This window comes from Podarcis bocagei (genome assembly GCF_964188305.1).
Source record: "Podarcis bocagei genome assembly, chromosome: 5".
NCBI lineage: Eukaryota > Metazoa > Chordata > Lepidosauria > Squamata > Lacertidae > Podarcis > Podarcis bocagei.
Window position 1 is genome coordinate 54,348,693 of NC_138129.1, and position 26,186 is coordinate 54,374,878.

A 26,186-nucleotide genomic window follows, 5' to 3' on the forward strand; every position below is an offset into this window, starting at 1 on the left:
TGTTAATTTATGTTCAGTTCTGTTCAGTTACATTGTAATGTAAAATTGCTCTGCACAGAGAGAAAGAGAAGCACAACTATTCAACTGGTAAGGTAAAGGTAAGGGGACTCCTGACCATTAGGTCCAGTCGTGGCCAACTCAGGGGTTGCGGCGCTCATCTCGCTTTATTGGCCGAGGGAGCTGGCGTACAGCTTCCGGGTCATGTGGCCAGCATGACTAAGCCGCTTTTGGCGAACCAGAGCAGTGCACGGAAACGCCATTTACCTTCCCGTCGGAGCAGTACCTGTTTACCTACTTGCACTTTGACGTGCTTTCGAACTGCTAGGTTGGCAGGAGCAGGGACCCCAAATCAGGATTTATTCAAGTTACTCAATAGTTTTCTTTAAAGCAGGTTCTGTTATATGAAGGCCACAATAACACAAAATAAGGATAGCCAAGTTGCCTTACTTCTATAGTATTTCATGAGAAATGAGACACAGAATTGGCAAACTGATGCAAAATATTTATTCCAAGTTAGTTATCTTTTGTTGCAGTAGTTTTCCCCCTCATACAGACTCAATGTGATAGTCACTTTTTTAAATCTGTAAATAATGTTATCAAAATAATCTTAATCTTTGAAGTCCCACAAAAATTTATATTTTACAATCCACCCTGAATATCAAGGTTGCAAGAACACAAACAATTCCTATATCCAAATATTTTACAGCTGTACCCCCAAAAAAGGAAAAAAACCCAAACACGCCTGGTTAAGTGATGAAGCTCCCCGAGCCGCCAAAAAACAAAATAAAAAAGTTCCATGTTATTAGCATTAATTTAACACAATTAGAACTTCCATAGCCATTTTGTCATTGACAATGATTGTTTTAGCACATTATTGCCGCACAGCATTTTGCTATGTGGACGGCAGTATGAGAAGCATGTGGCTGCCCAACTCAGTCCCTTACATCCTGCTGCTGATGAGACTGAAACTATGCCTTGCACCAGAAGGCCATGAGTCACCCATCTGCATGGACTGTTCTCTATGAAGCATAGAAGGGCAAAACCAAAAATAAGCCAATAGCTTTCTTCTTTGGGATATAATTCTTTCCCTTGTGCATGAAGTTTTCAACAATAAAAAGAAACTGAACAGACTTGAGACAGAATAAACTCTGCTTCATTTGAACCCCAAACATTTATGTGCTGAACTACAAACTGAGTTTGCTGGGTTGTTTTGTACTGTGGGTTTTTTGTGCCTATTTTCAGGCATCATCGTCTGAAGTTTCACTGCTACTTGTTTCTGTATCCGACTCCTCAAACTCTGTCTTAAAAGTGCTTCTCCAGTGGGAGAATAGTTGACTGTTGCCACGGCCTTGAAGAAATCCATTCTTCCTAAAGCCGTTTCTTCTTAGCTGCAGGAAAGAAAGAAAAATGAATTCATATTTGTTTCCCTTTTCCATTCAGAGCTCAAAGCAGAGTACACTCTAATACTATGTACATATAAAACAAAGTCTATATAGGCTTGTCAACATGCAAAAAAACCTGAGTAGACGCTTTTGCAGTCATCATCTCACAGGTTTTATGAAATAAAACTAAGAAACGACCAATGCTAAAAGACTGATAATAATACAGTGGTACCTCGGGTTAAATACTTAATTGGTTCCGGAGGTCCATACTTAACCTGAAACTGTACTTAACCTGAAGCACCACTTTAGCTAATGGGGCCTCCCACTGCCGGAGCATGATTTCTGTTCTCATCCTGAAGCAAAGTTCTTGACCTGAAGCACTATTTCTGGGTTAGCGGAGTGTGTAACCTGAAGCGTATGTAACCCAAGGTACCACTGTATTAAGCACAAAAGCTAAACATACCTGCTCTGACTTTATTTGGAACTCTTTGAGCTCATCCTCTGTGAGCGGAAGGCAATTCTCATCATTTTCAGGGTACTCTTGCCACCCCATTGCTTTCAATAACCTAGCAATTTAAAGGAGATGGGATGGGTTGAGAAAGAGAGGTTGGATTAACAATGGAAGAAAGACCCACCCCCACATAACAATGCATACAAAATTGACACGTTTTCTATACTCACCACTGATTTTTACATGAATTAGTTAAGTTCTATTTAACAAGCATTGTTAACAATGCTTGTTAAATAATGTTAAATAATTGTTAACAATTATTTAACAAGTATTCTTCAGCTGCAAAGGAACATGGGGTGACTTTATGAAGAAGGACCTAGGTAATGAAAGTAAATGATGTGGTTATGAGGGACTGGGGAATGAAAAAGGAATATGGCAGGAATCCTGAGGGTTAATGTGAGAAAGAACTGGACCAGTGATGGCTGGAGCTAGAAGCCAAGTGGATGGGGTTGACCCCTTTTCCCTTTCAGGTTATAACTGAGTAGAATACACCTCTTGTATTCTTTATTCACTAGTAAGAAAGTAACTATTCTTGAGGAATAGTTTTTCTGTGTATGCATGCTAACATGCATGTATTAGGTGCTTGTCAGCATGTCAAAATCTGAGGGGTGATTTGACTGAAAAATAGAAAGTCCTTTATAAGCAAAATAATTGTGTCGTCTGCCTCTTCCAGAGCAAATGGGAGAAAATGTCTCTTCCCCAACTCACTCTACCTTGTGGCAGCAACATCACTGCCAACAGGGACTCTGTGACAAATGATGGCAAATACACCTTGCTCCCTACTCCTGTTATGAATCATAGAACTGTAGAGTTGGAAGCTATCCCAAGGGTTATCTAGTCCAACTCCCTGCAATGCAGGAATCACAACTAAAGCATCCCTAACAGATAAGGAGCCATTACTCCTATGCCTGCTCTGAGGGAGCAGCACTGCAGCATCAGAGGTTGAGCAATTACTGGGCTGAGGTTTATGCAGGCCTGATCTAGCCGTGACATTAAGTATCTACTGTTGTGCTCAAACAGCTGGGGTAGCGTCAGAAGACTTAATGATTTATTCCACAAAAACATTCTGGTCTTATGTGTGATAGATAGCTGTTAGGGAGTTACCCTTGCCATCACCTTTGAAATAATATGCCTCTGTGCAAAGACCTTCCCAGTATATGAGCACCCACTGCAGGATAGCAAAATGGCACACTACACTGCAAGAACACCATGATCAAACAATAGAAGCAAAAACTGGCAGTATCTTGTGGTTGGTGATAGAACTTTAAGAAGTTTCAGGTTCTACTTTTACTTCTGACTCTTATTCCACTAATTTATCTACAGTGCTGGTAGAAAAAGATTTTCCTTAGCAGTCTGTCTTCCCTCTCACCTGTGTTCTGCTTCTAATGAGTGAGAAAGGTTCTCCCCTTCTTCTAAAGGCAGAGAAAGACCATTCTGGTGACAATTCTCTTCCCAGTTTTCCTTTGGTTCTGGTGTGCTGCCATCCTCCATCTGGCAAGGGAGAAAAAAATAAGTCAGATTGCCTGGTGAAGGCTGCTGAGCTATGATATACAAGGCCTACCTAGGCCTTTAGATCATAGCATCAAACAACCACTCTTGTACTGCTATCTATCCAATCAAAACCACACTTGCTATGAAATAAGCCCAGCAAGACTTCAAACATGCACAAATTGCTCTGTAAGGAGTTTACTTTTGGAAGAATAATCATTATATACTCAGCCTTCCTGACCATAATTAATAGTAACAAATTACATTGTAAAAATATTCTTTTTTTCAAGATCCCTCTATCTAGAAGCTGTAGTTTCTAGAATGTCCAGCAAAGTAAAAACACATGTGCAACAGGGTGCTATGTGTGCAATTTTCGAGCCTTGATGAATCCTACAATCAGGATTGTGAATGGGTTCCCAACAAATAACTTAAGCATGTATTCTGCACACATTGGATCTGGTCCCACAGACATCTGACAAAATGCTTAGTTATAACCTTATTGTAACCAATAAGGTCTTTTGCTTCAGTACTCTTTAATACCTCTATCACCCTTTATTTCCCAAAAGTAAAGAGACTTTAAAAGCTTTCAATTACCTTAATGTGCTAGTCCAGCACAATTATTTGGGGAGTGGGGGAATGAAAATGTCTATACTGTTTTGTGTTATGCACTTTACATTTCTAAAAATTAAATACAGCTTTGTTTTATTTGTTGAAAAAACTAATTTATATAGATTAAAAATGAATTTCTGCAGGGGTTATTTGCTAAATGGACATACTGTGCATGAAGAGGACACATATTTTGTTTATGCGAAAACTCACTCCTTTAACTATCATTTACCACCTATCTGCACAAGTCAAAGAACAGAACCAAAATTCAAATTCCCATAAAAAGTAGGTGATTACCAGACAAGTCAAGCACTTAGAATAGTTGGAAAATACCAGCTCTGCCATACATTTAACACAGCATTTCATTTCACACTCAAAAATCCCTATCGTTTTAATACTCTAGAAAGAAAAATCGGAGCTGCACCCTTACATCCTCCAATTTGTTGCTCTCATGGCGCTCTGGCAACTCCCCATTCCGGTCATCCTTCAAGGCCTTCAAGAACTCACTCTTCTTATCTGTGGTGCGGCGCATCAGCTTTGTCAAGCGAGAGGAGTTTATTTCAATGGGAGGGGTGATGCTAGAAGGACTCTGTAGAGAGAATAAAAGTGCTGCAAATCTTCCAGAGTTTACTTTTTACCAGAGGGATCCTGTCCTCCCTACCTCATTTCTATTTGTGCCATTTAAGCTGGGTGATCATAAGTGTATGTTCACTGATGTTCAAATACTTTCAAATCCAGTTTTTTAATTCAACCTTTCAAGCTTACCTCTTTGGAAGAGGTGAGAACAGAGCCACTGGCCAGTACAGCAGGTTTGGTTACAGACACTGGACTTGTAAAAGCAGAATCACGGCTGGAGGAGAGCGAGCCTGGTTTATGTTCACTTCTGTTAGCTTTCCATTGGCTTGGCTACCATGAGAAGAGAACAAATACAGTAACATTAGGGAGCAAGAAACTGCATAAAAGCAACATCAATAATTAATCTAGTAACTTAATTTTTTATCTTGCTTAAAACTAGACAGTCACCTTGATTACTATTTGTATTTTTGTCGGCAGGCTGAAAAAACTGGCACCAGCCCCATCACGGATCCAGGAAAAGAAAAGGAAAGGAAAGTGGTCGGAGTAATGTAGAAAGTTTCCCATCCCCATTTCTACTTGTGACGGGCTTTGGCAGGCCTTGCTTATTCCTACAAAGAGGTGAGAAGGTGCAACAGTGGGCAATTAGAATTCCCCTGAATGTGTGCAAATAGAGGGGGCTGCATTTATCCTACAAGACACATGTTGTGCATGGTGATTATATGGTAACACCCTGTGTAAAATATTTAAACTGGAGAGGAAGCACTAAGAGTTGAAGACAGCGAATACAAAAGGAGAAGCCAGGAACAGCTGGGGAGAAAGCATGCAGAACTGGAGTAACAAGGGAACCTGGCACGTGTCCCTAAGTCACAAGTAAATAGAGATTGTTCAGAGCTTAATACCAAATGTTCCTGTGTCTACTGGTTGTCATAATGCAGCCCTTCTCAGCAAAGGAGAGAGGGCACACCCTCACATTGGGGAGCGGGAAGAAAAGAGAAAAGGAGGGAAGTGCACCAACTCAAGAAAACCAGTTTTTTTTTTTAAAAAAAAATCTCTTAACCTTCAACATGAACCCTTTATTTCCATTTACATTGTAATAATATTTTATAGGTTTAGTACAGCACAATTTAATATTTCCTTTAGGTTAGTCAACAGAATGTTAAAACTTCCCCTGCAGTGGTACCTTTACCTTTTATCTGAGTGAACCTATGCATACCTTGGAAGGGGGTGTTGCAGGCTTGGGAACCAGATTTTTGTAGACACTTGGGACAATGGTAGTTGCCTTGTTGCCATTTGAAAGCTGAGGCCCTGGTGACGTAAATGCAGCTGAGAAGGCAGCAGCAGGATCTTCTTTTGAAACCTTTTTGATGACCAGCATCTTGGTAGGTTGCTTGGCACTAGGAGGGTTTTCTAGTAAAAGGGGTGGGGAAGAGAAACACACCAAATTTTCATTAAAAATGCAGTTCATCCCTAGTTCAAATGGGAATAGATGGTTTTATAGACACTACTTGTTACAGGAAGGCAGAAACATAGTCCTCTTTTCTACAAAATTCACTCTTTTCTCAGCCCAGTTATTTTAGCACCTGCTCAAACGGGAAATATTTGGTGACAGCTCATCATATAGGACAGGATCTGAGAAGGACTAGTCTGGAAATGTAGTTAACAAATAGATTTATTTTAGGTTATCAACCAAAATGGATATTCAGTTCAAATAAAGCCCAATTCTAAAGGACAACGCTTTATATAATTGCAATCTGATGAAACAAGTTATATTCACTATTCTTCCATGAGCGTCTTTGGAGGAAACAAACCTGGACCAGTAGGAATTATCAGTTGTGCATATTGTTACAAGCTCATCTTTAGGCCCAATACAGTTTAGATGAGCACTAAGATGCAAATAGCTATGCTTATCTTAGGCCTCTCACAAAAAGTCTTGATTTTCAATTAGTATGTTCCATTCTGGCTATATGTCTGTAACCAGTGGTATGCATAGGGCCTAACAATCTTAAGGACTACTTTGGATGTTACATGGCTGAACATTGGTACAGTAGATGTGTGATTAATGGTTAGTAGATAACATGGGCTGCTTTGGGCATTAAAAAGGATCCATAACTCATTGAATCAAGTCCTTCCTTTACTATGTGGCTTCTTAAGGCTCAGGGCTCAAGCACCAATCTCTTGCTTGAGCCATGGGTCTGGTGGTTTGGATGAGGGATGAGAAACACAGCACTTTCCACATTGCTGGAAAGAATTGGAGAAGTGCTCTAGATACTGAATGGGCAAAATTTAAATGTCTAGGATGCTGAATGTCAAATATGATGGGGGTGGGGGGAGAAGAGAAGAGAACACAGACATTTCTTGGTGAGACCCAAGGACTCTACAACTCTACCACTAAATATCCAAGGCATCTTTGAAAATACTAAGATTCAGCTCAATCTGCTTCAGAATTCTTGGGATTGAAAATGGAAAGACAATTTATATATTTTGCTAAGAAGATGGCTGTTCCATGATGCCTCAATACCTACCCCAAACACCAGATGGCGTCCCAACTGGTTTACTCTGGCTGTTCTGTTTTCCAGCTTCTGGATTCAATGATGGCTAGAAAACAAAAAGAAAAAAATATGTCTTACTATGATACAAAATTTTATTAACTCCATTTTCAAGTTACTTAGCTAGGACTAAGTTTTAAAAACCTTAATAATTGTATTTAAATTCAACATTATTCTCTCACAATTTATATACCAACATCTTGACCATGTTCCTTTGCTGTTGTACTTAATTACTCTGCAAACCAGTGTGAGCAAATAGCAAGTTTATTAAAGAACTAGGTTGAAGATACAAATAGGTTTAAGTGAAGCAGATGTACTGCATGAAAAGAAGATTTAATTTTTTATATAGTCTAAACATGGAATAATCAGTATGTCTAATCAGCATCTAGCCTTAGGGAAAGCTGTGAGTTGGAAGGAGGAAGAAACCAAAATGATACTGGTTGCCCAACTGGAACATGGTAGGAACTTCCCATTTATATCCAAAGAAAGAAGTTTTCCTTTGAACATGTAAGTGGACACATGTTCTGGATACATCTCTGGGGGCAGAGCCTTCACACATTATGCAGTTTGGGGAAACACAGAGATGCATGAAAGCATAGAAGAAATCAGTGCTTGTGAAAAATCAGCAGGAAACCTTGTTGAAAACACAATACTGTACACTTACAAAGTCTTCCTCCTCAAATTGCAGTTTCTCCTTTTCTTCCTTTTCCTCCCTTGTCTCAGCAGGTGGCTTTTCCTGAAAGGCCGAACCCTTTCGGGAGTGGAAATTGCCATTCCAGTGGCGATGGGATCCAGTTCCTCCTCCTCCTCTTTGATTCATGCCATCATGGCCTCGTGAAGAACCATACCAGCCAGGCTGATTGCCAGCTAGCCCAACATGAACTCCTTTAGAAGCACCAGAGTCCACAGAATCATGACGGTGCAGGGAAGGCTGATGCCAGCAGTCTGCATGAGAGGAAGATTGTTGTATGAATAAAAATAGTCAGTACCTAAAATATCTGCCATAGTACAGATCTCTAATGAAGCCAGCATGCAGCAACAATGCACTTTGTCAGGGGTTGGGAACCTCTGGTGCAGCAGCCAATTTGGACCTACAATGCACCCCAGCTATTTCTGGCAAATCACACCTATCTATTCCCCTCCCCCCAATGCCATATGCAGCTATTGAAGTGGCTTCAAAGGAACAACTGGAAGCAAGCTCATCATTGTTCCCTTGCTGAAGCAGGGCACACTCTAATCATCCATCAGTTGATTTTTATGGAAACAACTGCTCAAAAGGAGGGAAAATTCTTCACTTTAGCAGGGCAGTCAGTGCAAACACCATAGCAATCCAAGAGCAAACCTCTTTGAAGGCATACTGGGAGTGCTCTTTTATAGAGGCACATCACCTCATTGTGATATTGGGTGATTGACAGGTGGAAGACCCTGCCTAAATTTGGCCTGAAAAGTGTAGGGCAGAAACAGATTTGGCCCACCTGGGGGAAAAGTCCCCCATCCCTGCTCTATGTCAGTTCAGAATATCATCTTTACTACTCCAACCAGATCTTGGGATTACAGCCTTTATTGTGAAGCCCAAGTGAACAATATACCCTAACCATTCTCCGTTACAAGCAATGACATTATAGTCTTCTATCACAGCTGTCTTCTTGACGTTTGCTTAAGTATGCCAACAGACTCCTAGCACATCATGAAAAATCAGAATACCACCTACTTTTTATAAGGTGGGGTGCTCACAGTTTACTCTCTCATAGGAAACAATTGTTACAAAGCCCTGGGTAAGTTGAAAACCTCCACACTTTTATATCAGACAATCAGGTTTTTCAAGCATTTAAATGTTTGCAGCATCTAACTGAGTAATAAAACCTAAGACCAGTGTGTACAAGTTCTATTATGAGCCTTTTTATATACCTCCTGCAGTTCTGAGGGGACCATTATTAAAAAAGCCATCAGAAGAGTTGTGGCGTCTCCGGCTTACTCCAAAGCGGCCCTCTCCCCGAGGAAGATGCTCTCCGTGCTTCTCAAGAGTGGTTCCAGGGGCCTATTAAGGAAAAAAAATAATCAAAACATGCAAAGGCTCTGGAATTATGAGCTCCGCATGAGTTTTCAGGAGTTTATCAACAGATTGTTTCCTACTTTGTTCAAAAGTGATATTCCAGTGACCACCAGAACCAACCAACAAAGCTATATTTAGTATATATGTACCAGCTTCAGCCACACGTTTGCAATTGTGTAGAATCTGTTCCTTCCTTGACTCCTTTTAAATACACTGTGACAGCAAGTTGTCTTGCTATTATTTCAGGGTAACAGACTGATCAACTGTCAAACAGTTTAGGACCCATATTGGAAAATGGCATTTAGATTCTTCATTTATAAGAAGCCACTGAAAGTGCACATTGAGTGCATTATAATAGTTCTATGCATTATGATAACCCAATCTGGATATTGTCGTTAATTATTGCTACCAGGTCTGTCCTAACCTGGAACGGGAACTGCTGGTGCACCTATCAAAACTAGCAAAAAGCACTTCTGGCTATAGCTGCTACTGGGCACACAGGAGCAATGCCACACCCCCATGCTGCACATTTGAATCTTAATGGTAAATACAACCCTATCCAAATTATATATACAGTGGTACCTCTAGATACGAACGGGATCCGTTCCGGAGCCTCGTTCGTATCTAGAAGTAAACGTAACTAGCGACAGCGTGTCTGCGCATGCCGCTTTTCGCCACTTCTGTGCATGCACGTGATGTCATTTTGAGCGTCTGCGCATGCGCAAGCGGCGAAACCCGGAAGTAACGCGCTCCGTTACTTCCGGGTTGCCGAGGAGCGCAACTCAAACACGCTCAACTCGAAGCGTCTTCAACCCGAGGTATGACTGTATACTCTTACAAGGGGCTCCCAGTAGTCTGGCTTCCAGGACAACAACAGCTTAGCTTCAGTCATATTGTAGCATTTGTTGTTCCCAGAACATCCACTTTGTCTCTCAGGGCACATACTTTGCCCACATATTAACAATTTTGTGTGTTACTGTAATGGTAAATGTTTGTATTTTCTCTGTGCATGACTTTGAGAGACTGGCTGTTCCAAACCAGAGGTAGAGAACCTTTTTCAACCCGAGGTCTACATTCCCTGGGAACCTTCCAGGGGATGCATGCCAGTGGTGGGTGGGGCCAGAGGCAAAAGTGCATGGATCAATTAATGTAACTAGAATAGGCTACATTGCAGCCACACAAAGCGCAAGAGTTTAAACCAACCCTTCCCAATGAAGCAAAAAACAGTTTGAAGAGGGCACTGGTTACATTTAAGTTTTGCAGCTTTTTCCATGTCATGACAACACATCATTAGTGACAAATTGTCCAAAAATGCAATTTGTATGTTAGTTTTGTTAATGCAAGCATTAGTTTGACAAATGGGCTATCAATTCTGGTAGCGATGTCCTACCATTTTATTGTTGATGCACTTTTAATGCGGGCTCAATATGGCCAATATAACTTAACTGTTTTACAAAGCCATGTATGCATTTCATAATCAAATAGGCAACCTGGCCATAACTTGTCTAAATGTTATTGAAGAGTTTGATCCAAGATTCAGTCATTTACCTTAGCAGACTGTGGTGTAGAGAAGTTAAGCCAGGCAGGAACAAAGTCATGCTGCGCCATTTAGGTCCAGTGTCTCTCCTTCAATAAAGCGAGGCATCAAACCTCATGGCCAGGATCTAAGACAAGATGAACAACACACATCCACTGTCAGCCCTTCCCAGAGCAAAGGCAACACAGCAAAGACAGGACTAGGCCAGCCCCCAACAGCTTGGACAGCAACTCAGTATCTTTCCAAGAGCTAATTGAAGGATATACAACTTGACATAGATCCATTCTGAACTACTGTAGTTCAATGGCTCCTGTTGATTTCCACCCTCCATGCTCAATTCAAACCAATAAAACTAGAAACTGAGCTCCATCAACCTCTATAGTTTCTGCTGGGAACTAGAAAAAGTTGATGAAGAATTCAGTATTAATTTCCCCTCCAGCTTATTAGTATTTCACCCAGGTCTCCCTCTGGACACTATAAATCACAGGTAGGCAAACTAAGGCCCGGGGGCTGGATCCGGCCCAATCGCCTTCTAAATCCGGCCCGCGGACGGTCCAGGAATCAGCATATTTTTACATGAGTAGAATGTGTGCTTTTATTTAAAATGGGTTATTCGTGGGGCATAGGAATTCATCCCCCCCCCCAAAAAATATAGTCTGGCCCCCCACAAAGTCTGAGAGACAGTGGACTGGCCCCCTGCTAAAAAAGTTTGCTGACCCCTGCTATAAATCTTTCACAATAAGCATGTTTGAACGGTATCATAGCTTTTCCATGAGCACATAACAAGAAATCCACAGTCAACATCCCATTTCCCATTTTGTCTGAACTGGGAAACTCTTTAAACTTCTTCAGTTATCTAAAGGACTGTCACGTGGAAGATGGAGCAAGCTTGTTTTCTCCTGTCCCAGAGGCTAGGACCCAAACCAAAGAATTCAAGTTACAAGAAAGGTGATACTGACTAAACATCAGGAAGAACTTTCTGACAGTAGGGCTGTTCAACAGTGGAAAAGACTCTCTTGTAAGGTGGTGCATTCTCCTTCATTGGAGGTTTTTAAGCAGAGGTTGGATGGTCTTCTGTCATGCTTTACTTAAGATTCCTGCACTGCAGGGGGTTGAACTTTATGACTCTTGGGCCCCTTCCAACTTATGATTCTATGCTTCTAGACACCACCTGAAGGCAACCTCAAGCCATGGCTTCAAATACCAGTTCCAAAGCTACTAAACAGGATATTATTTTTAACTAAAGACTTCCCTGTTCTTTGCCACCTCATGCAAAGACAGGAAAGGAGCAGCTGCATGTGGGTGCACAAGACTTCTTATTTCTTCTTATTAAATCAAGATATGATCATTTGAACATACCTGTTGTGAAATATTACAGAGATGGAAATGAAGGCGCAAAGGTTGTGTATTTTCATATAGCAGTAAACAAAAGAAGTCCCACAATGACTTACCTAGTCCGGCCTCTGCAGTCCACCACTCTCACTTTTAGCACTTCTCTTGGTTCTCCAGATTTCTTCCTTCTCCAGGGTGCACCTATGCCAGCTTTGCGGCAAGGGTGAGTCCCAAAGGAAGCACGAGAAGCCGCACTTCGTGCCGACTGCACCCCTCACCCCTCTAGCTGCTCATCTTAATTGCTCTCTGCACTTATATGAGAAAAAAAATACCTAAAAGGGAGTGTGCATTTTTGAAAAGCCACAACTACATTCACCTCATTAATTTTGCTGTTGTTGTTACAATGCTATGCAACTCAGCTTTTACATTACAACAGTACTTATCAGATATGCACAGCATTCAGAAAGACACCATGATTAATGGTGAACTCCACAAATCCACTCTGTTCATCTTCTGCAACAACTTGATTTGGAATGGGGGCGGGGAGGTGGGTGGCAGGACCATGAAGGATCCTGCAAATTCTGAAAATGTGTGTTAAAACGTATATTTGTAGAAGTTCTAAAATGCAAGACTCATCCTCACCACTTTTATAGTTGCTTAAAAAGTTGTTAGCATTCTTAAAACTGTATCTTGAAAGGATTTTCACATAATGTAACTTAAATTTCCTTGCTGAGGAACTAAAAGCAACTTGATGAAGAGGTAAGATTCACAATGATTTCTGTCCTATTGTTGCTATGAATGCATTCAATTAAAGCTAAAAGTAAGGGGCTAAGCCAGAAAATAATCTCTCCCTGAACTAATTTAGTTGAGTTGTTGCTTTAAAAAAGAGAAAGTTGGTGTATTATAATGAATTTGGGTGACGATCTTCTGAAAAGTGTAGAATTCACGAAGTATTCTCTGAAAGAAAGACAGTATTACCTATCAGTAAATGAAGCAAAAAGGATCTAAAAGCTCAATAATATATAAGTTTTCCATGTCTTCTTCAGTTTCTACTGAAATCATGAAGCAAGCCAGTTTTTAAGTTACCTGTGATTATTTTCAATCAACACCCTATTTCAGCATTTTTAACTTGAAAGTTATCCTATTTGTACCCCATCCATCCATGTATTACCTTATTTTGTCTTCATAAAATAGCTTCATGAAGTAGGTTAGGCTGAGAGACTTTACCACCCACAGTGGCTGGGGCAACCCAGTCAGATAGGCGGGGTACAAATTATTATCATTATTATTATTATTACCACCATCAAAGCTACCTTGTGAGCTTCATGAATAAGGATTTGAACTCCAACACTCCACACATACCTATTTTGCAGGTGCTGCCATGTTCAAACACAGGTCTGCCAACATGCACTACCAACAGAGGATACAAATAACACTCTCTAATTGCAAATTCACTGAATACCGACAAAAGCCCCCAAAAAGGGCCAGAAATAAACAAAAGGAAAGTTGTCTGCCTGCTCAGAGGGAACCTTGATGCTTGCAGATATATATAAAAAACTTTACAAGGCGGCAAAACCCCCAAAGTCAACCAAAAGAGGACTGAGCACAGTCAATACTATGCAATGCTGAATATGTAAATGTAGCTAAGAAAAACTCTTATGAAAGGTTTAGATTTTATTACCTACCAAACAACCCTCACTAATACAGTGTCTATAATTAATCAACCCTAACAACTACTAAGCTATGACTTATTTGAAATTGGACACACACACACCACAGAACACTAGCACATCACTAAGGATGCTATGCATTTTAGAATTTAAAAATTCCACGTTCCATTGATTTATCACCATGGCAGAAATTATAGGCCTAGAATCACGAAAGGTAAATTATGGAAGGTTTCCTACTGGTCAAAAAGAAACCCCAGAACAGCAGCATTTAAGGAATTCTGCATAGCATTCATTTTTTTAAGTCCTGAATTTCTCTTTGATACATACTTCCTGTAAAGTTATATTTGACTGGAGAACTGGGCCCAGGCTAACAAAATGAACTTCAATAGGGACAAATCTAAGGTTCTGCACTTAGGCAGGAAGAACCAGATGCACAAATATAGGATGGGGGACACCTGGACTACTAGTAGTAACTGTGAAAAGGATCTAGGGGTCTTGGTGGACCACAAGCTTAACATGAGTCAACAGCTAACACTATTCTAGGCTGCATCAACAAGTACAGTGTCCAAGTGAAGTAATAGTACCATTCTATTCTGCCTTGGTAAGACCACACCTGGAATACTGTGTCCAAATTCTGGGCACCACAATTTAAGAAGGAAGTTGACAAGCTGGAACATGTGCAGAGGGCAACCAAGATGATTAAGGATCTGGAAACTAAGGCTTACAAGGAGCGCTTGAAGGAGCTGGGTATGTTTAGCCCGGAAAAGAGGATAGGAGATATGATAGCCATCCTCAAATATCTTAAAGACTGTCACATGGAAGAGGAAACATGCTTGTTTTCTCCCTCTCTGGAGGGTAGGACTTGAACCAATGCCTTCAAGTTGTCAGGAGATTCCGAATAAACATTTGGAAAAAACTTTCTGATAGTAAGAGCTATTCGGTAGTGGAACAGGCTCCCACAAGAGGTAGTGGACTCTCCTTCCTTGGAGGTTTTTAAGCAGAGGTTGAATGGCCACCTGTCATGGGTGCTTTAGCTGAGATTCCTGGGTTAGACTAGATGACCCTTGCATCCCTTCCAACTCTTAAGATTCTATGATCTCATAAAGCTCAATGTGGATCTATAATCATGGCAAAGAAGTTTATATTCTCTAGTCCAGCCTTTTCCAGCCTGATGCTCTCACGACATTTTGGTCTACAATTGCCATCATCCCTAATCATTAGCTATGCTAGCTGGAGCTGTAGTTGGGGGTGGAGGGGGCTCCAAGTCAGGGAAAGCTGCTCTACCCTGATTCAAAAAGTTCTATGTCAAGATTGGTACATTATTTTTAAAAGAATCACCGATTTAATATACTGGCCCCATAATTACTATGCTGGGAATGGGAAATCTCTGGTTCTCCAGATTTTACTGAACTCCAACTCCCATCAGTGCAGCCAGCATGGCCAGGAACTGTGGTCCTCTAGCAACACCTGCTCATGCAAGTCCCCAGTGAAGTGATAATGTTTCTTTTCCTTTTTGGGGCAGGGAGGGAGGTTAATGATCCATTCACAACCTGGAAATTGAACTCCATATCTCCTAGATGAGAATTCAACATTATTTGGCAAGAGACATTTACACACACACAAAAGCCTTCTCAAGATTCAACTCAAACCAGAAATGCTGATTTCCTGGAACATATCCTGATGCCCTAAGTTGAATAGATTCCAATTTAACATTTCTGACTTATTAAAGTAAGCAAAACTAAAAAGATAGGTTAGTTTTACCTAATGAAGTATCTCAAAAAATAATAATAAAGAAGATGAACCCTGCTGAATGAGACCAAAGGTTCATCTACACACCATTCTGCTCCCAAGAGTATTTGAACTTAAATAGATGATGGGGTTAGAGGGAATCAAAACACTAAATGTGATTTAAATGTTATATCCAAACAAATGCAAAGCTTTTCAGATTTTTGTTACAATACTTATATTTTTGACATGACAGCACACTGTAGTTCACACATCACACTGCATACTTAATGTTTTATTGTGAACATGTTTTGCTGGGCTGTTGTGTTCTCTCTGCTAGCACAAGTAGAAACAAAGCATAATTCACAAACCATGGTCTGTTTGGAAGTGAAATAAATAATAATTCCCAATTCAGATGCAATACTAAGCCAGGGATCATAGTTTGCTTCCACTGTGCCCTAGAAGGGAAATGGTAACAGCCCAGAAAGCTATACTCACAGTAAATCATTAAGTATACCATTAAGTATGCCATTTACCAAGGCAAGAACATAAGGCCAGCAGCACTTCCCTTATACCAGGCATCCCCAGACTTGGCCCTGCAGCTGTTTTGGGACTACAACTCCCATCATCCCTAGCTAACAGAACCAGTGGTCAAGGATGATGGGAACTGTAGTCCCAAAACAGCTGAAGGGCCAAGTTTGGGGATGCCTGCCTTATACAGTTTAAATTTTAATTAAAAAATGAACTGAAAATGTAACTTGATTTTAGCATACTCAAAAGCCTGTGGATGGAACTCAGTTATATTTTACTCACAGTAGACCTGTTTGGCTAAGTAGTTCTGCTAGCTAGCAGGAGCCAACACAAGGGTTTCTGCTAGTGCAATGAGGCTTACCCACTCTCATCCACTTGCACCACCCTTACAATCATTCAATCATGGAAGCAGAGATGCCCATTACTCTGCATTTAGAATAACTAGTCACAGTTGCTATATTACCTCAGCATCAGAGGCAGAATGCCTCTAAAAACCAGTTGGGTGGATCACAAGTGGGAGTGCATCATAGCACTCATGTCCTGTTGGCCACTTTGAGAACACAAAGCTGGATTAGATAGACCCCTGGTCTGATCCGACAGGGCTCCTCCTATGGTTTAAATGTGCTGCATAGAGCAAAGCATTTGGTGTCAAGACTAGGACCCAGCTGAAAGCCCGGATTGGAATGTTGGATTTGGTATGCAAGGAGTGGGTGAGCTACAAGACGCAGCAAACTTTTAAATTGTTTGAAAAAAAATACAGAACCCTTTTCTAGATTCTGATTAGTCATCTCCTGATCTATGTTACACATAAGCATCTCCCCCACCTCTTTTTCCTATACTGAGTGTAGCTTAAGTGCCGCAAGATAAGGTTTTATCCCAACTTCAACTTTTCCTTCAGAAGTGAGGATCCTTTGAAGGAGAACAAAGACAAGTAGAATGTATACCATGTATCTTTAGATTCGATTATACCATACTTTTTTCTTGCTTCCATTCCTAAAGTTAGGTTGTTTTTGTCCTATTGTTCAATTATTGTGTTTCTGGGTGTGTACTTGTATTTTAGTTGTTCAAAAATGTCAGTATTATTAATAGAAAAGCACATTGTAGGGCTGTGGCATCTATCACTACAGCTCTCCAGCAGAAACAGATGCATGGTGTCAGCTGGGTGCTCATCCATGGATAACTAGTATTTACGCTTCTAGCAAGTAACAATTGAGAATGAATGGCGTAATATACTTGTCTAAACTAAAAGTGAAAGTTAATACACAGTATAATTCAGGAATTTAACATTACAACTCTTGGGAGGAAAAGTTATTCACTTAACTCAAATACTAAAATTATTTTCGTTTCAGCAAAGTTGTAACTGGGTTCTATTTTGGGATAAAAGTTCCAAGCTATAGCTCAGCTTACTAGAGGTTTACCTAAGAAGCAAAGCAGAGAAGGGTTGAATTAACACAATGCAGTTACATGTAAATCTGCAAATACCTGTGTATTTATTAAAGACCTAACAGATGTTACCATAGACACTGAATAACCAATAGAATTGAGAACAAAAAAGTGTAATCTCCATAGAACAGCCCTTCCTTGTAATGTTTTTAGTACTGTTCCTTTCTAAAGAGTTTTAAAATGGCTATTTGCATGTCTGGCGGCTTTGCAATTTATATCTAGTGAAACACTATGAAATCATGTCCCCTTCAAAAACATAAACATATATAATATTGCAAGTTTGTGTGCCACATCCATATTATAGTGGTCAAAATATTGTATGTAAATGTTTAAATCAAAGGAACCTACTGTCCCAGGGAGCCTCTCAACAATCTGATGGATAACAATTCATCCATCTCATTACCTCCTCGAGTGCCTTACTTCAATGCTTCAAAGGTTTGTCAAACCACAACTTCACAGGAAACTGACTTAAGTGCAACTAATAAACCAATATGGCAAACAGCTGAGTGTGCAGAAGAGCCTAGTTTACTCTAGAAAACTGCATGTTTTATGCATTCAGCTTTCTAATCACTGATGCATACAGTTACAGCTCAATGTTTGTTAGGTATAGGTACGGTATACACAAATTACTGAGTGATTCACATGGGATTTACTATCTAACCTTAAACAGAAATCTGCAAAAAAAAAACCAAAACAGTCCAGATTCCATTAATTCTACCCAATCATGATTAGTTACTATGTTCTCAATTAAAAACATAGTTCATCCTACTTCTTCCGAAACCTAATTTGCTCCATACATCTCTTGATTGCATAACTTCCAACGCCATGTGTAGTAGTTCTTTGCTAGTTAGTGCTACATTGCATTTTCCCATATAAATGCATTTTGAGCAATGGAATTCTGTATTGGAAGACACTGGTAGGCAAAAACACTTGGATGGCTGTTCAGCCACATACTAAGACTTACTGGCCCATAGGTCACAAGCAGCACTAGCATCTGGACCCTCAGAACTTGAAAGATTGAACTTATTCCCACACCAAAGAAAACATCTTCATATATTAACAATTTTGAATTTGATCTTTCAGTTTAGTATGGCAGAATGTATTTATGATGAACCAGTATAATCAACTAACACTGCTTCAGTCTAAAAACTAGTCTATTTTCAAGCACAGAAAAAAGGAGCAACAGCAGTCTGGCCCAACTCATGTAGAACAGAGTACAAACATTTCACACCACATCTTTTCACCCTTCTACAAAAGCGAACAACAGCCCTTACTTCCATCCTTAGGATGACAAAATTCAAACTGGTATGGTCAACCCTGATCAATAAAAATTTCAAAAAGTATGTGATTAATATAACCTGCAGAGCAGAGGCAGTGACTGAAGGCCAAACTAAACGTTAGGAGGGGAATATAGGATTCATCAGATCATTATGCGATTGTTCGCCTAATGAGTGATTTTCTAGGAACGCATTATGTTCAGATAATGGGATCTGCATGTATTACTTCTGAGAAAGCTTCAAATCAAGTAACTGTCATGTTAAATCTGAAATTTGAAGCCATGTACTGGAGATGGTTCTTCCACCTTCATTTCCTTCCACTGAAACCATGAATATGGTTGATTAGATGGAAGGTGATTTGGCGGGATGTTCTTAGGCGGTTCAGACAACTGCTGCAGTGCTTATGATTTACACCAGTGGTTTTCAGATTTTTATTTTATGGGAACTCATTCTGCACCAACTTATCTGCTGAGGAACTCCTGTGTCCTATAAAGGGTTATGGGGTTTTTGACACCCAGCTCTGTCAATTCCTGATGAAGCACTGCTGTCTTGGTACTTGGCAGAGAACCAATAAATTGTAACTAGATGGAAGTGCTGTTGGTGGGCGGTTCATCTGCCCAGGAAGGTGCTGTTCAACCAGTTCTGAAAAGGATTTCACTCTCCCTGAAGGATCAGGTGTGCATCCTGTGGGTGCTTATGGATTCAACTTTGCCATTTCAACGTGTGATTGCTTCAGTGGCATGTAGTGCATTTTATCAGCTATGCCTGATATGCTGACTGCAACCTTTTCTTGACAAGAGACAGCCTGGCCATGGCTGGTTAATTTCTAGACTGGAATAATGCAATGAGCTTTTCAAGGGGTTGTTTTTGAAGACATTTTGGAAACTGCAGTTTAGACTATTGCAGCTAGACTGCCAACAGGAATGCTATGCAATCATATCTTGCTTGTGTTATTGGTATTGGTATTAACCTTTTAAATGGGAGTGAGAAAGGTCTCAGCCAAAGGGCTGCAGAAGGGGCCAGGTACAAGAGTGGACAGAATATCAAATACAAGTCTTACCTTTCAGTGTTTGAAACAGATTTGAAAGCTAGGAGCTAAATGGCACCTTAAACCTAGGTTATGGGTGCAACAACGGAATGCTTTTTAAGTAACAAGAATACAAAGCTGAAAATGAGTGAACTGCAGCTAAAATATTATGTTCATTTTTCACATGGTCTAGTTCTTCCCTTGCCCACCCCCCCTAATATTCTTAAGAGGGTCTCTTCAGTCTTCAGAGAGTAGCTGGAAGTGGGGAGTCAGAAAAGGTCCTCCCTTCCTTCCACTGCAATTTTAATCTGAAATCTTAGGCGTAGTACTGCACCCAGAGCTCAGAAACTGCTCGCACTAATAAAATTTCCTGTCGCACAATGCGCCTAAAACAATGGGAGTTTCGAACACTGTTACCTTCGTACAGTAGGCTACATTGTGGCCACAAAAATCATATATTTCCATTCACGCAAGAGGGTGTATTTCTATATACAAACCGCAGGTGCCCCTGGAAAGTGTGTAGTGTATACGGTATCTCCACACATGTGGGTTTACACACACACACACACACACACACACACACACTGTCCATCAAAACAACAAGTATTTCACTAGTAGCTTAATATGTCCCACATTAATCTACTAAAGCTTTTGTGAAACCGTTGAAAATCAGAACTACAGGTTAACATACGAAGAATTTACCCTTTGTACACTGAAACAAGATAGGCATCACTACTGACATCATTGTGAAGTGGGCCATTACTAGACTATTATTATTTTTGCCGTCCAGAACGCCACACATATAAGCCATGGCTCAACTGAAATTTGATCACTGAGTTGCTTCATCCAAGTCAACATATTGGTTGCTGAACCCATATTAATTTGTGCATACTTTATACATGGGTGATGTTCAGAGGATAATCTTGGCTTAGTAAATCAAGACTTACACAAGTTTCAGGCACTCACATGCAACCATTTCACCTCTTCCTTTGCACAAATGAGCAAACCAGGAAGCTGCAGCCGACAGCTTCTTGATGCATTCACACTTGGAACTAGTTAATGCAGTGACCACCTTAATACCATGGTTTCATAATGTGGTTTGTTTGAAAGCCATAACTATGGCTCCTGGTCTGGATGCAGCTTCCTGGCTGCTTCACTCTGGTGAAGGAAGGAGTGAAATGGCTATGTGTGGATGCTGACTCTTGTTTGTATCTCAGATTAATACAGATGTCTATCAACATCAAATGGTGATGACCATCACAACACATATATTTATCCATAAACAAAGTCTAAGGTGACCAGTTGCACTGCCACACTATTTAAAACTTCCCAAGCTTTAAAATGTTCTGGGTTGTATCCGAAAACATCATTGCACAAGTGGAATGGCTTTCATTCATGTACTTCTCCTCCCCCCTCCATGCACCCCCACCTCCCCAACCCACTACCTCAGATTTGGGGGTCATGGGGAGGAGACGTACCACTGCAGGAGCAGAAGTCATTCCATTTATCCAATGGTTGCTGGCTTCAACCCATAATAGGCTGCAAGTAAGCTCCAATTTTGGTATGGGCAAGTTTAAATGCCTGTACAAATACATAGCTATTTTGGAGATGAAATTATTTGGGTATAAACACCATACATTGTTAAATAAGTGGTCTTGAGTCTCCCCCTTTTAAAACAAATAATGTATTATATTTCTAAAATGAAAGCGGTCTGTTTCAATATATTCTTTAAAAAGTCATGTCAGACAAACTGAAGACAAGTCAGCCATTTTACACACCTAACCATTTTTTTTGTAATTCAGTTACACCTGAACCTGAATTACTACTTTCCATATTTCCACACACACAGCTGTAAAATATCTGTGTACACTCCAGAAATTAAGCCAATGAAAGATCTGCATTAATTGTCCGTAGCATCTATTACATACTTTTAAAATCTTTTTTTTTTAAGTGTGCTATGAGTGAATCCCGTGTTTGATTAAATACATAGTGGAATTCACCCTTCACAAAGTTTCTCTTTATTATCTAGAACATAATTTTCTTTCCACCATGAATCAAACATATTACAGTCTTTCAAAAAGAAAGCTTAGATTTTAAGACCATCACAATTTAATTTTTTTGCATTTCTTCTTCTGACTTAATACGGTACTTGAAACTATGTTACAAGGTCATATTTATACCATTTTACAAAAAATGTGATAGGCCCCATATGCACAGTACACATATCTATTTCAGAAATCTTTCTCCTTTTTTAAATAGAGCTTGTTCTATTTATGTTCTAGATACAGGACGGCAGTTTATGCTTTGGTTTAGGACTGCCATTGGGGAAAACAAGGCTGTTGTGCCTTTGACATTAGTACCTCCACAGCTGATTTCCCATGGTAAACATGAGGTTGCTCAGGGGCAGAAAATGTATCTTCACTTTCTCTAATTTTGTGGCATGCCATTCCCCCATGGCTGCCATATTGTAACTGGCATCATCAGCATTCTCTCAACATTCAAAATGGTCCAAAAACGTTGGCGACCTCTGATATATGGTTATGCTACAAGTGCCTGAGCTTAACATTATTAATGACAAATTAGTAACATGCTGCAGCCTACTGTAGGAGACTTGTTAGGAGCCAGGAAAAGAATAAAAATTAGGCATCAGTCTCATCACCTTTTTGAAGAAATGTGTGCCCTAGAAATGCATTACATTGGTCTCAATCTAGCTTGACTTTACTATATATTACTCAACTATTTTTACAACTAAAGGAGTAGGGAAAGGGGAAGTGGAGAGGTGGGAAGTATCAAAACCTCTTATCTTTCAAAGTACAGTGTTCTTTCTAAAATACAGAGGTTGCAGCAAAAGAGCGAACTAACATATTTCTTTCACAATAGTCATTCCTTCCCCTTAACAGTTGTCCATAAGTCAGTAAAGGCTACCAAATACTATGCAAATCAACTGGTGAGGCAATACTAGCTTCTCTTTCAGTACTTGCTTTGAATGCAACACAGCAAACAACAAAATTCTAGAAATTTAAATGGAAACCTATCCTCTTTGGGAATTATATTCCAGTTCTGTTGTTTCTTCTAATACTAAATGTTTTTCCACTGCTACTCTTGTGTACAGAAATATTGACAATTTGTTACTAGGGCAAAGTTTCTGGTGCAAGGAAATCTTCCAGAATGGTGAGGCTTACACTCTTCTCTTAATTTACAGAGGCAGAAAAACTAGCAAGCACCAGAATGCCTAAATGATAAACGAGTTTCTGTATAAGCTTCACTATGTACAAAGCACTTGAGTTTAACTCAGGTATCTAAAACAAAACTGTGCAATAAACCACATGTTAGCTCAGAAGTTCCACTACACTTAATGCAGCTTGAAGTTAGTGTGAATAGGAATGCAGACTATTACTGTATTTTTTGCTCTATAAGACTCACTTTTTCCCTCCTAAAAAGTAAGGGGAAATGTGTGTGCGTCTTATGGAGTGAATGCAGGCTGCGCAGCTATCTCAGAAGCCAGAACAGCAAGAGGGATTGCTGCTTTCACTGTGCAGCAATCCCTCTTGCTGTTCTGGCTTCTGAGATTCAGAATATTGTTTTTGTTGTTTTCCTCCTCCAAAAACTAGCTGCGTCTTATGGTCTGGTGCGTCTTATAGAGCGAAAAATACGGTAGCTGGGTGGACATATTTTGAAGAGCATTTAGCATGATGTTAATATTTTGCAGGATTTAAGAAAATTTCTAATCTTATTTCCATTTCTCATTACAGTAGGGTATATGACAACAGCAGCAGAAATTTGACAACACAACTCAAAATCTAATTAAAAAATCCCCACCCACAGTCGTATCTGTCTACTACTATTAGCAGAAGTGTTAATGTAGCATTCAGTACGTGGACTGTAGGGTTAAATTTCACTTATGCTTGTTGTATAGAAAGGGAGAATTGCAAATGGTAAATCAACTAAAAAGTATTAGCTGACATACAAATAATCCCAAACCCACTAATCTCTTTGAGATACATCTAAAAAAAGAACAACATGTGACTCATGCAAAAGTGTGTACAAGTTTATATAAATGAAGTACCTATCAAAATGATTGCAAAATTCTATTATCCTTTCATAATATACTTAGTTCTCATCCTTACCCTGACAATGATCATCCAAGACAGGGGTGCAGAGATTGGGGATTTAATGGAAGATCTATGTGATTTTCAGGAGGTTGGCAACGATTTCTATCAATTGCTTAATAATAGCAAGATGCACAAATCAGATTGCTGAAATGAAGAAAATAGGGTGGCATAGAGCAACAAGGAGTGGATATGTGTGTGGAAGAACTGTCAGCTCAGTTCAGGTCTGGTACTAAAAACAAATTCTTGGGCTCAGAATTCTTTAATTTTAAGTATGCCTTTTGCACCCAACTCTGGTTGATGGATCTTGGGGGTTCCAGAAAAAAACAAAAGTAGATCCTTTAAGTCTGGTCTCTTCCCCCACCCCTAAGAAAACACTGGTCACTGGAACTCTTTTTCTATTGCATCTAAAAGTCAAACTAATTACTAAAGTATTGATAGATCTCTAGATGCAAATTCTTACTGTTAAGGTTATCGGGCTGAAGTACTACTTTAGTACATTCTCTTTAAAAGTTAAGAATTGTTCAGTTTCCTTCAGACTATCTTCTACATAGAAGGGATATAGACAAAGTGTCCTATTTCCCAAGAAATGTTGGTGCAGAACAGGCAAAGCAACTATCCTTTTAAGACACACAACAACTTCCACATTTGCACTAGATTCTATTTAACATTTATATTTTAACTCAGCCACCCAAATTTTAAAGGAAAATGTTTTTACACCCCCACACACCCAAATAATTTCAAGCAGTATCTAGAGTAATATAGCCATCAGGAAAGACACAAGAAGTGCACATTCCATTCAAGCATTAAAAAAATCTACCAGTAACTGCCAGAATCTGACACTCTACTCCTTACCTTGAGTCATATGCAGCAAAGAAGTATTACACAAGTATAATACTGTATGCCTTCCTTCTGCCTTAATATTCAAAATACTCTATTTGTACCTCCCTACAAACACACCCACAAGTCAACTCCCTCCTTCTCAGCCTGCTCAGCAAGAACAACAATGCTAGATTTTACAAGGCAGTCTGCATGGAAGGCAAGATATAATTATCCATTCCTGACACTTGTATATTTGTTCCTGAACACAGAGTCGCTGTTGTTGTTTGGGGCGGGTGTGTGTGAAAAAGAAAACGAAAACAGTTCCATAGGGAAACTACGTCAAGCCAAGCATTCTTACTTAAATATTCCTAGTTTTGACCCACCACACTTGGCTGTCTCGAGTTGTCCAACAAGCTGTCTTCAAGTTGTCCAACAAGCCAGCATTTGCCCCCTTTCCACTAAAGAATAACTCCTCGCACTTTATAAAATCCTGTGCCCTACTCGACAGCCCGCCCCCTACCTTAGCCTAGTCTCACAACTGCTTTAATCAGCTTCTCCCTCCCTTCCTATACCCACGCTGGAACCCCAAATCCATTTCACCCCCATGCCAACAAATAAAACAAAAAACCCTCTCCCACCTGCCCTGAAAATCACATGCCACCGACTGCCTGTCCTGGCCACTCCGCACCTCCTGCTCAACTTTGCACTCCAGAGGCCTACCGTAGTCTCCTCCTTCCGCTATTCACTCTTTACTCCAGCTGATCCTTCCTCGCACACCTCCAGTCTCCACCCCGCCCCCCAATTGCTCGCGCAGACACCTCCAAGCAGGTCCCCCCATTACCCTCTGCTTAGCTATCGCCGCCCCCCGCCGCCCCTTGCCAAGCACCTCTCCGCGATGCCCCTTGTCCCGAGCCCTTCCGCAAACCAACAACTGCCCCGAGCAACTCTCCCGGCCGCCAAGCGACCCCGCAGGGCCTCCGCCGCCCCCTCGGCTCTTTCCTGCAACAGAACCTCCACTTGTTTATGCTCCCGCCCCCTCGCCTGCTCTGGGCTTCCCCCTGCCCGCTCCCTACCTTACTCTCTCCCCAAAGGCCGCTGGCTGCCGCTCAGCGCCGCCTCAAGTCCAGCTCCTCTTCCCTTCTCTCCACACAAGGCCGTGCTTACGGGACCAGGCCCCACTCGCCCCCTCCCGCCTCACTCTCTGTGTCGCTTGAGTTCCCCACACCGAACCATAACAAAGCTCTGCCCAAAATGGCTGCCCGGCCCAGCCCGCCCGGGGGCCGGAGGGGGCGGGGCTACTCACGCGTGCGAAGAGGGGGGGAAGAGGGGGAAACACACCCACCTGGGCCCAGCCCGTGCCAAAAGACCGGGACGCACGCGCACTCGCTTTCCGCCGCTCGTGCTCTGGCTCGTCCGAGCCAGGCGAAGTAGTCTTTCGCGTGCCGCCCACCAAAGAGGCTGCTCAGGGCTCTCGCGCGCCTTCCATTTCTGCTCTGCGCATGCGTGAGCGTGTATCCTCCTGGTTGTGTTATCGGAGGCTGCAGGCAAACC

The 26,186-nt window shown here is 40.8% G+C and overlaps 2 protein-coding genes across 5 annotated transcripts in view; one reads left to right on the top strand and one right to left on the bottom strand.

Moving 5' to 3' along the window:
- Positions 1 to 26,186, top strand: part of TMEM69 (transmembrane protein 69) — a 38,688-nt gene that overhangs the window by 2,110 nt on the left and 10,392 nt on the right. The window contains exon 2 of the mRNA XM_081193246.1: positions 5,041 to 5,181. The gene's annotated coding sequence lies outside the window, so the exon portion shown is untranslated. The remainder of the gene's footprint in view (positions 1 to 5,040; positions 5,182 to 26,186) is intronic.
- GPBP1L1 (GC-rich promoter binding protein 1 like 1) lies at positions 482 to 26,119 on the bottom strand. 4 transcript variants are annotated; one of them, XM_081193212.1, is made up of 12 exons: positions 25,978 to 26,119; positions 12,151 to 12,988; positions 10,711 to 10,826; positions 9,018 to 9,147; positions 7,774 to 8,054; positions 7,086 to 7,158; positions 5,777 to 5,970; positions 4,753 to 4,893; positions 4,418 to 4,576; positions 3,263 to 3,384; positions 1,846 to 1,948; positions 482 to 1,388 (listed from the first exon to the last, which is right to left on the bottom strand). In XM_081193212.1, exons 3-12 carry the CDS (start codon positions 10,768 to 10,770, stop codon positions 1,239 to 1,241), a joined length of 1,413 nt encoding a protein of 470 aa, XP_081049338.1. In that variant the 5' UTR covers positions 10,771 to 10,826; positions 12,151 to 12,988; positions 25,978 to 26,119; the 3' UTR covers positions 482 to 1,238. The 4 variants fall into 4 exon arrangements, with proteins under 4 accessions (XP_081049338.1, XP_081049337.1, XP_081049339.1 ...); XM_081193211.1 differs by lacking the exon at positions 25,978 to 26,119 and adding an exon at positions 25,709 to 25,908; XM_081193213.1 differs by lacking the exon at positions 25,978 to 26,119 and adding an exon at positions 24,669 to 25,051.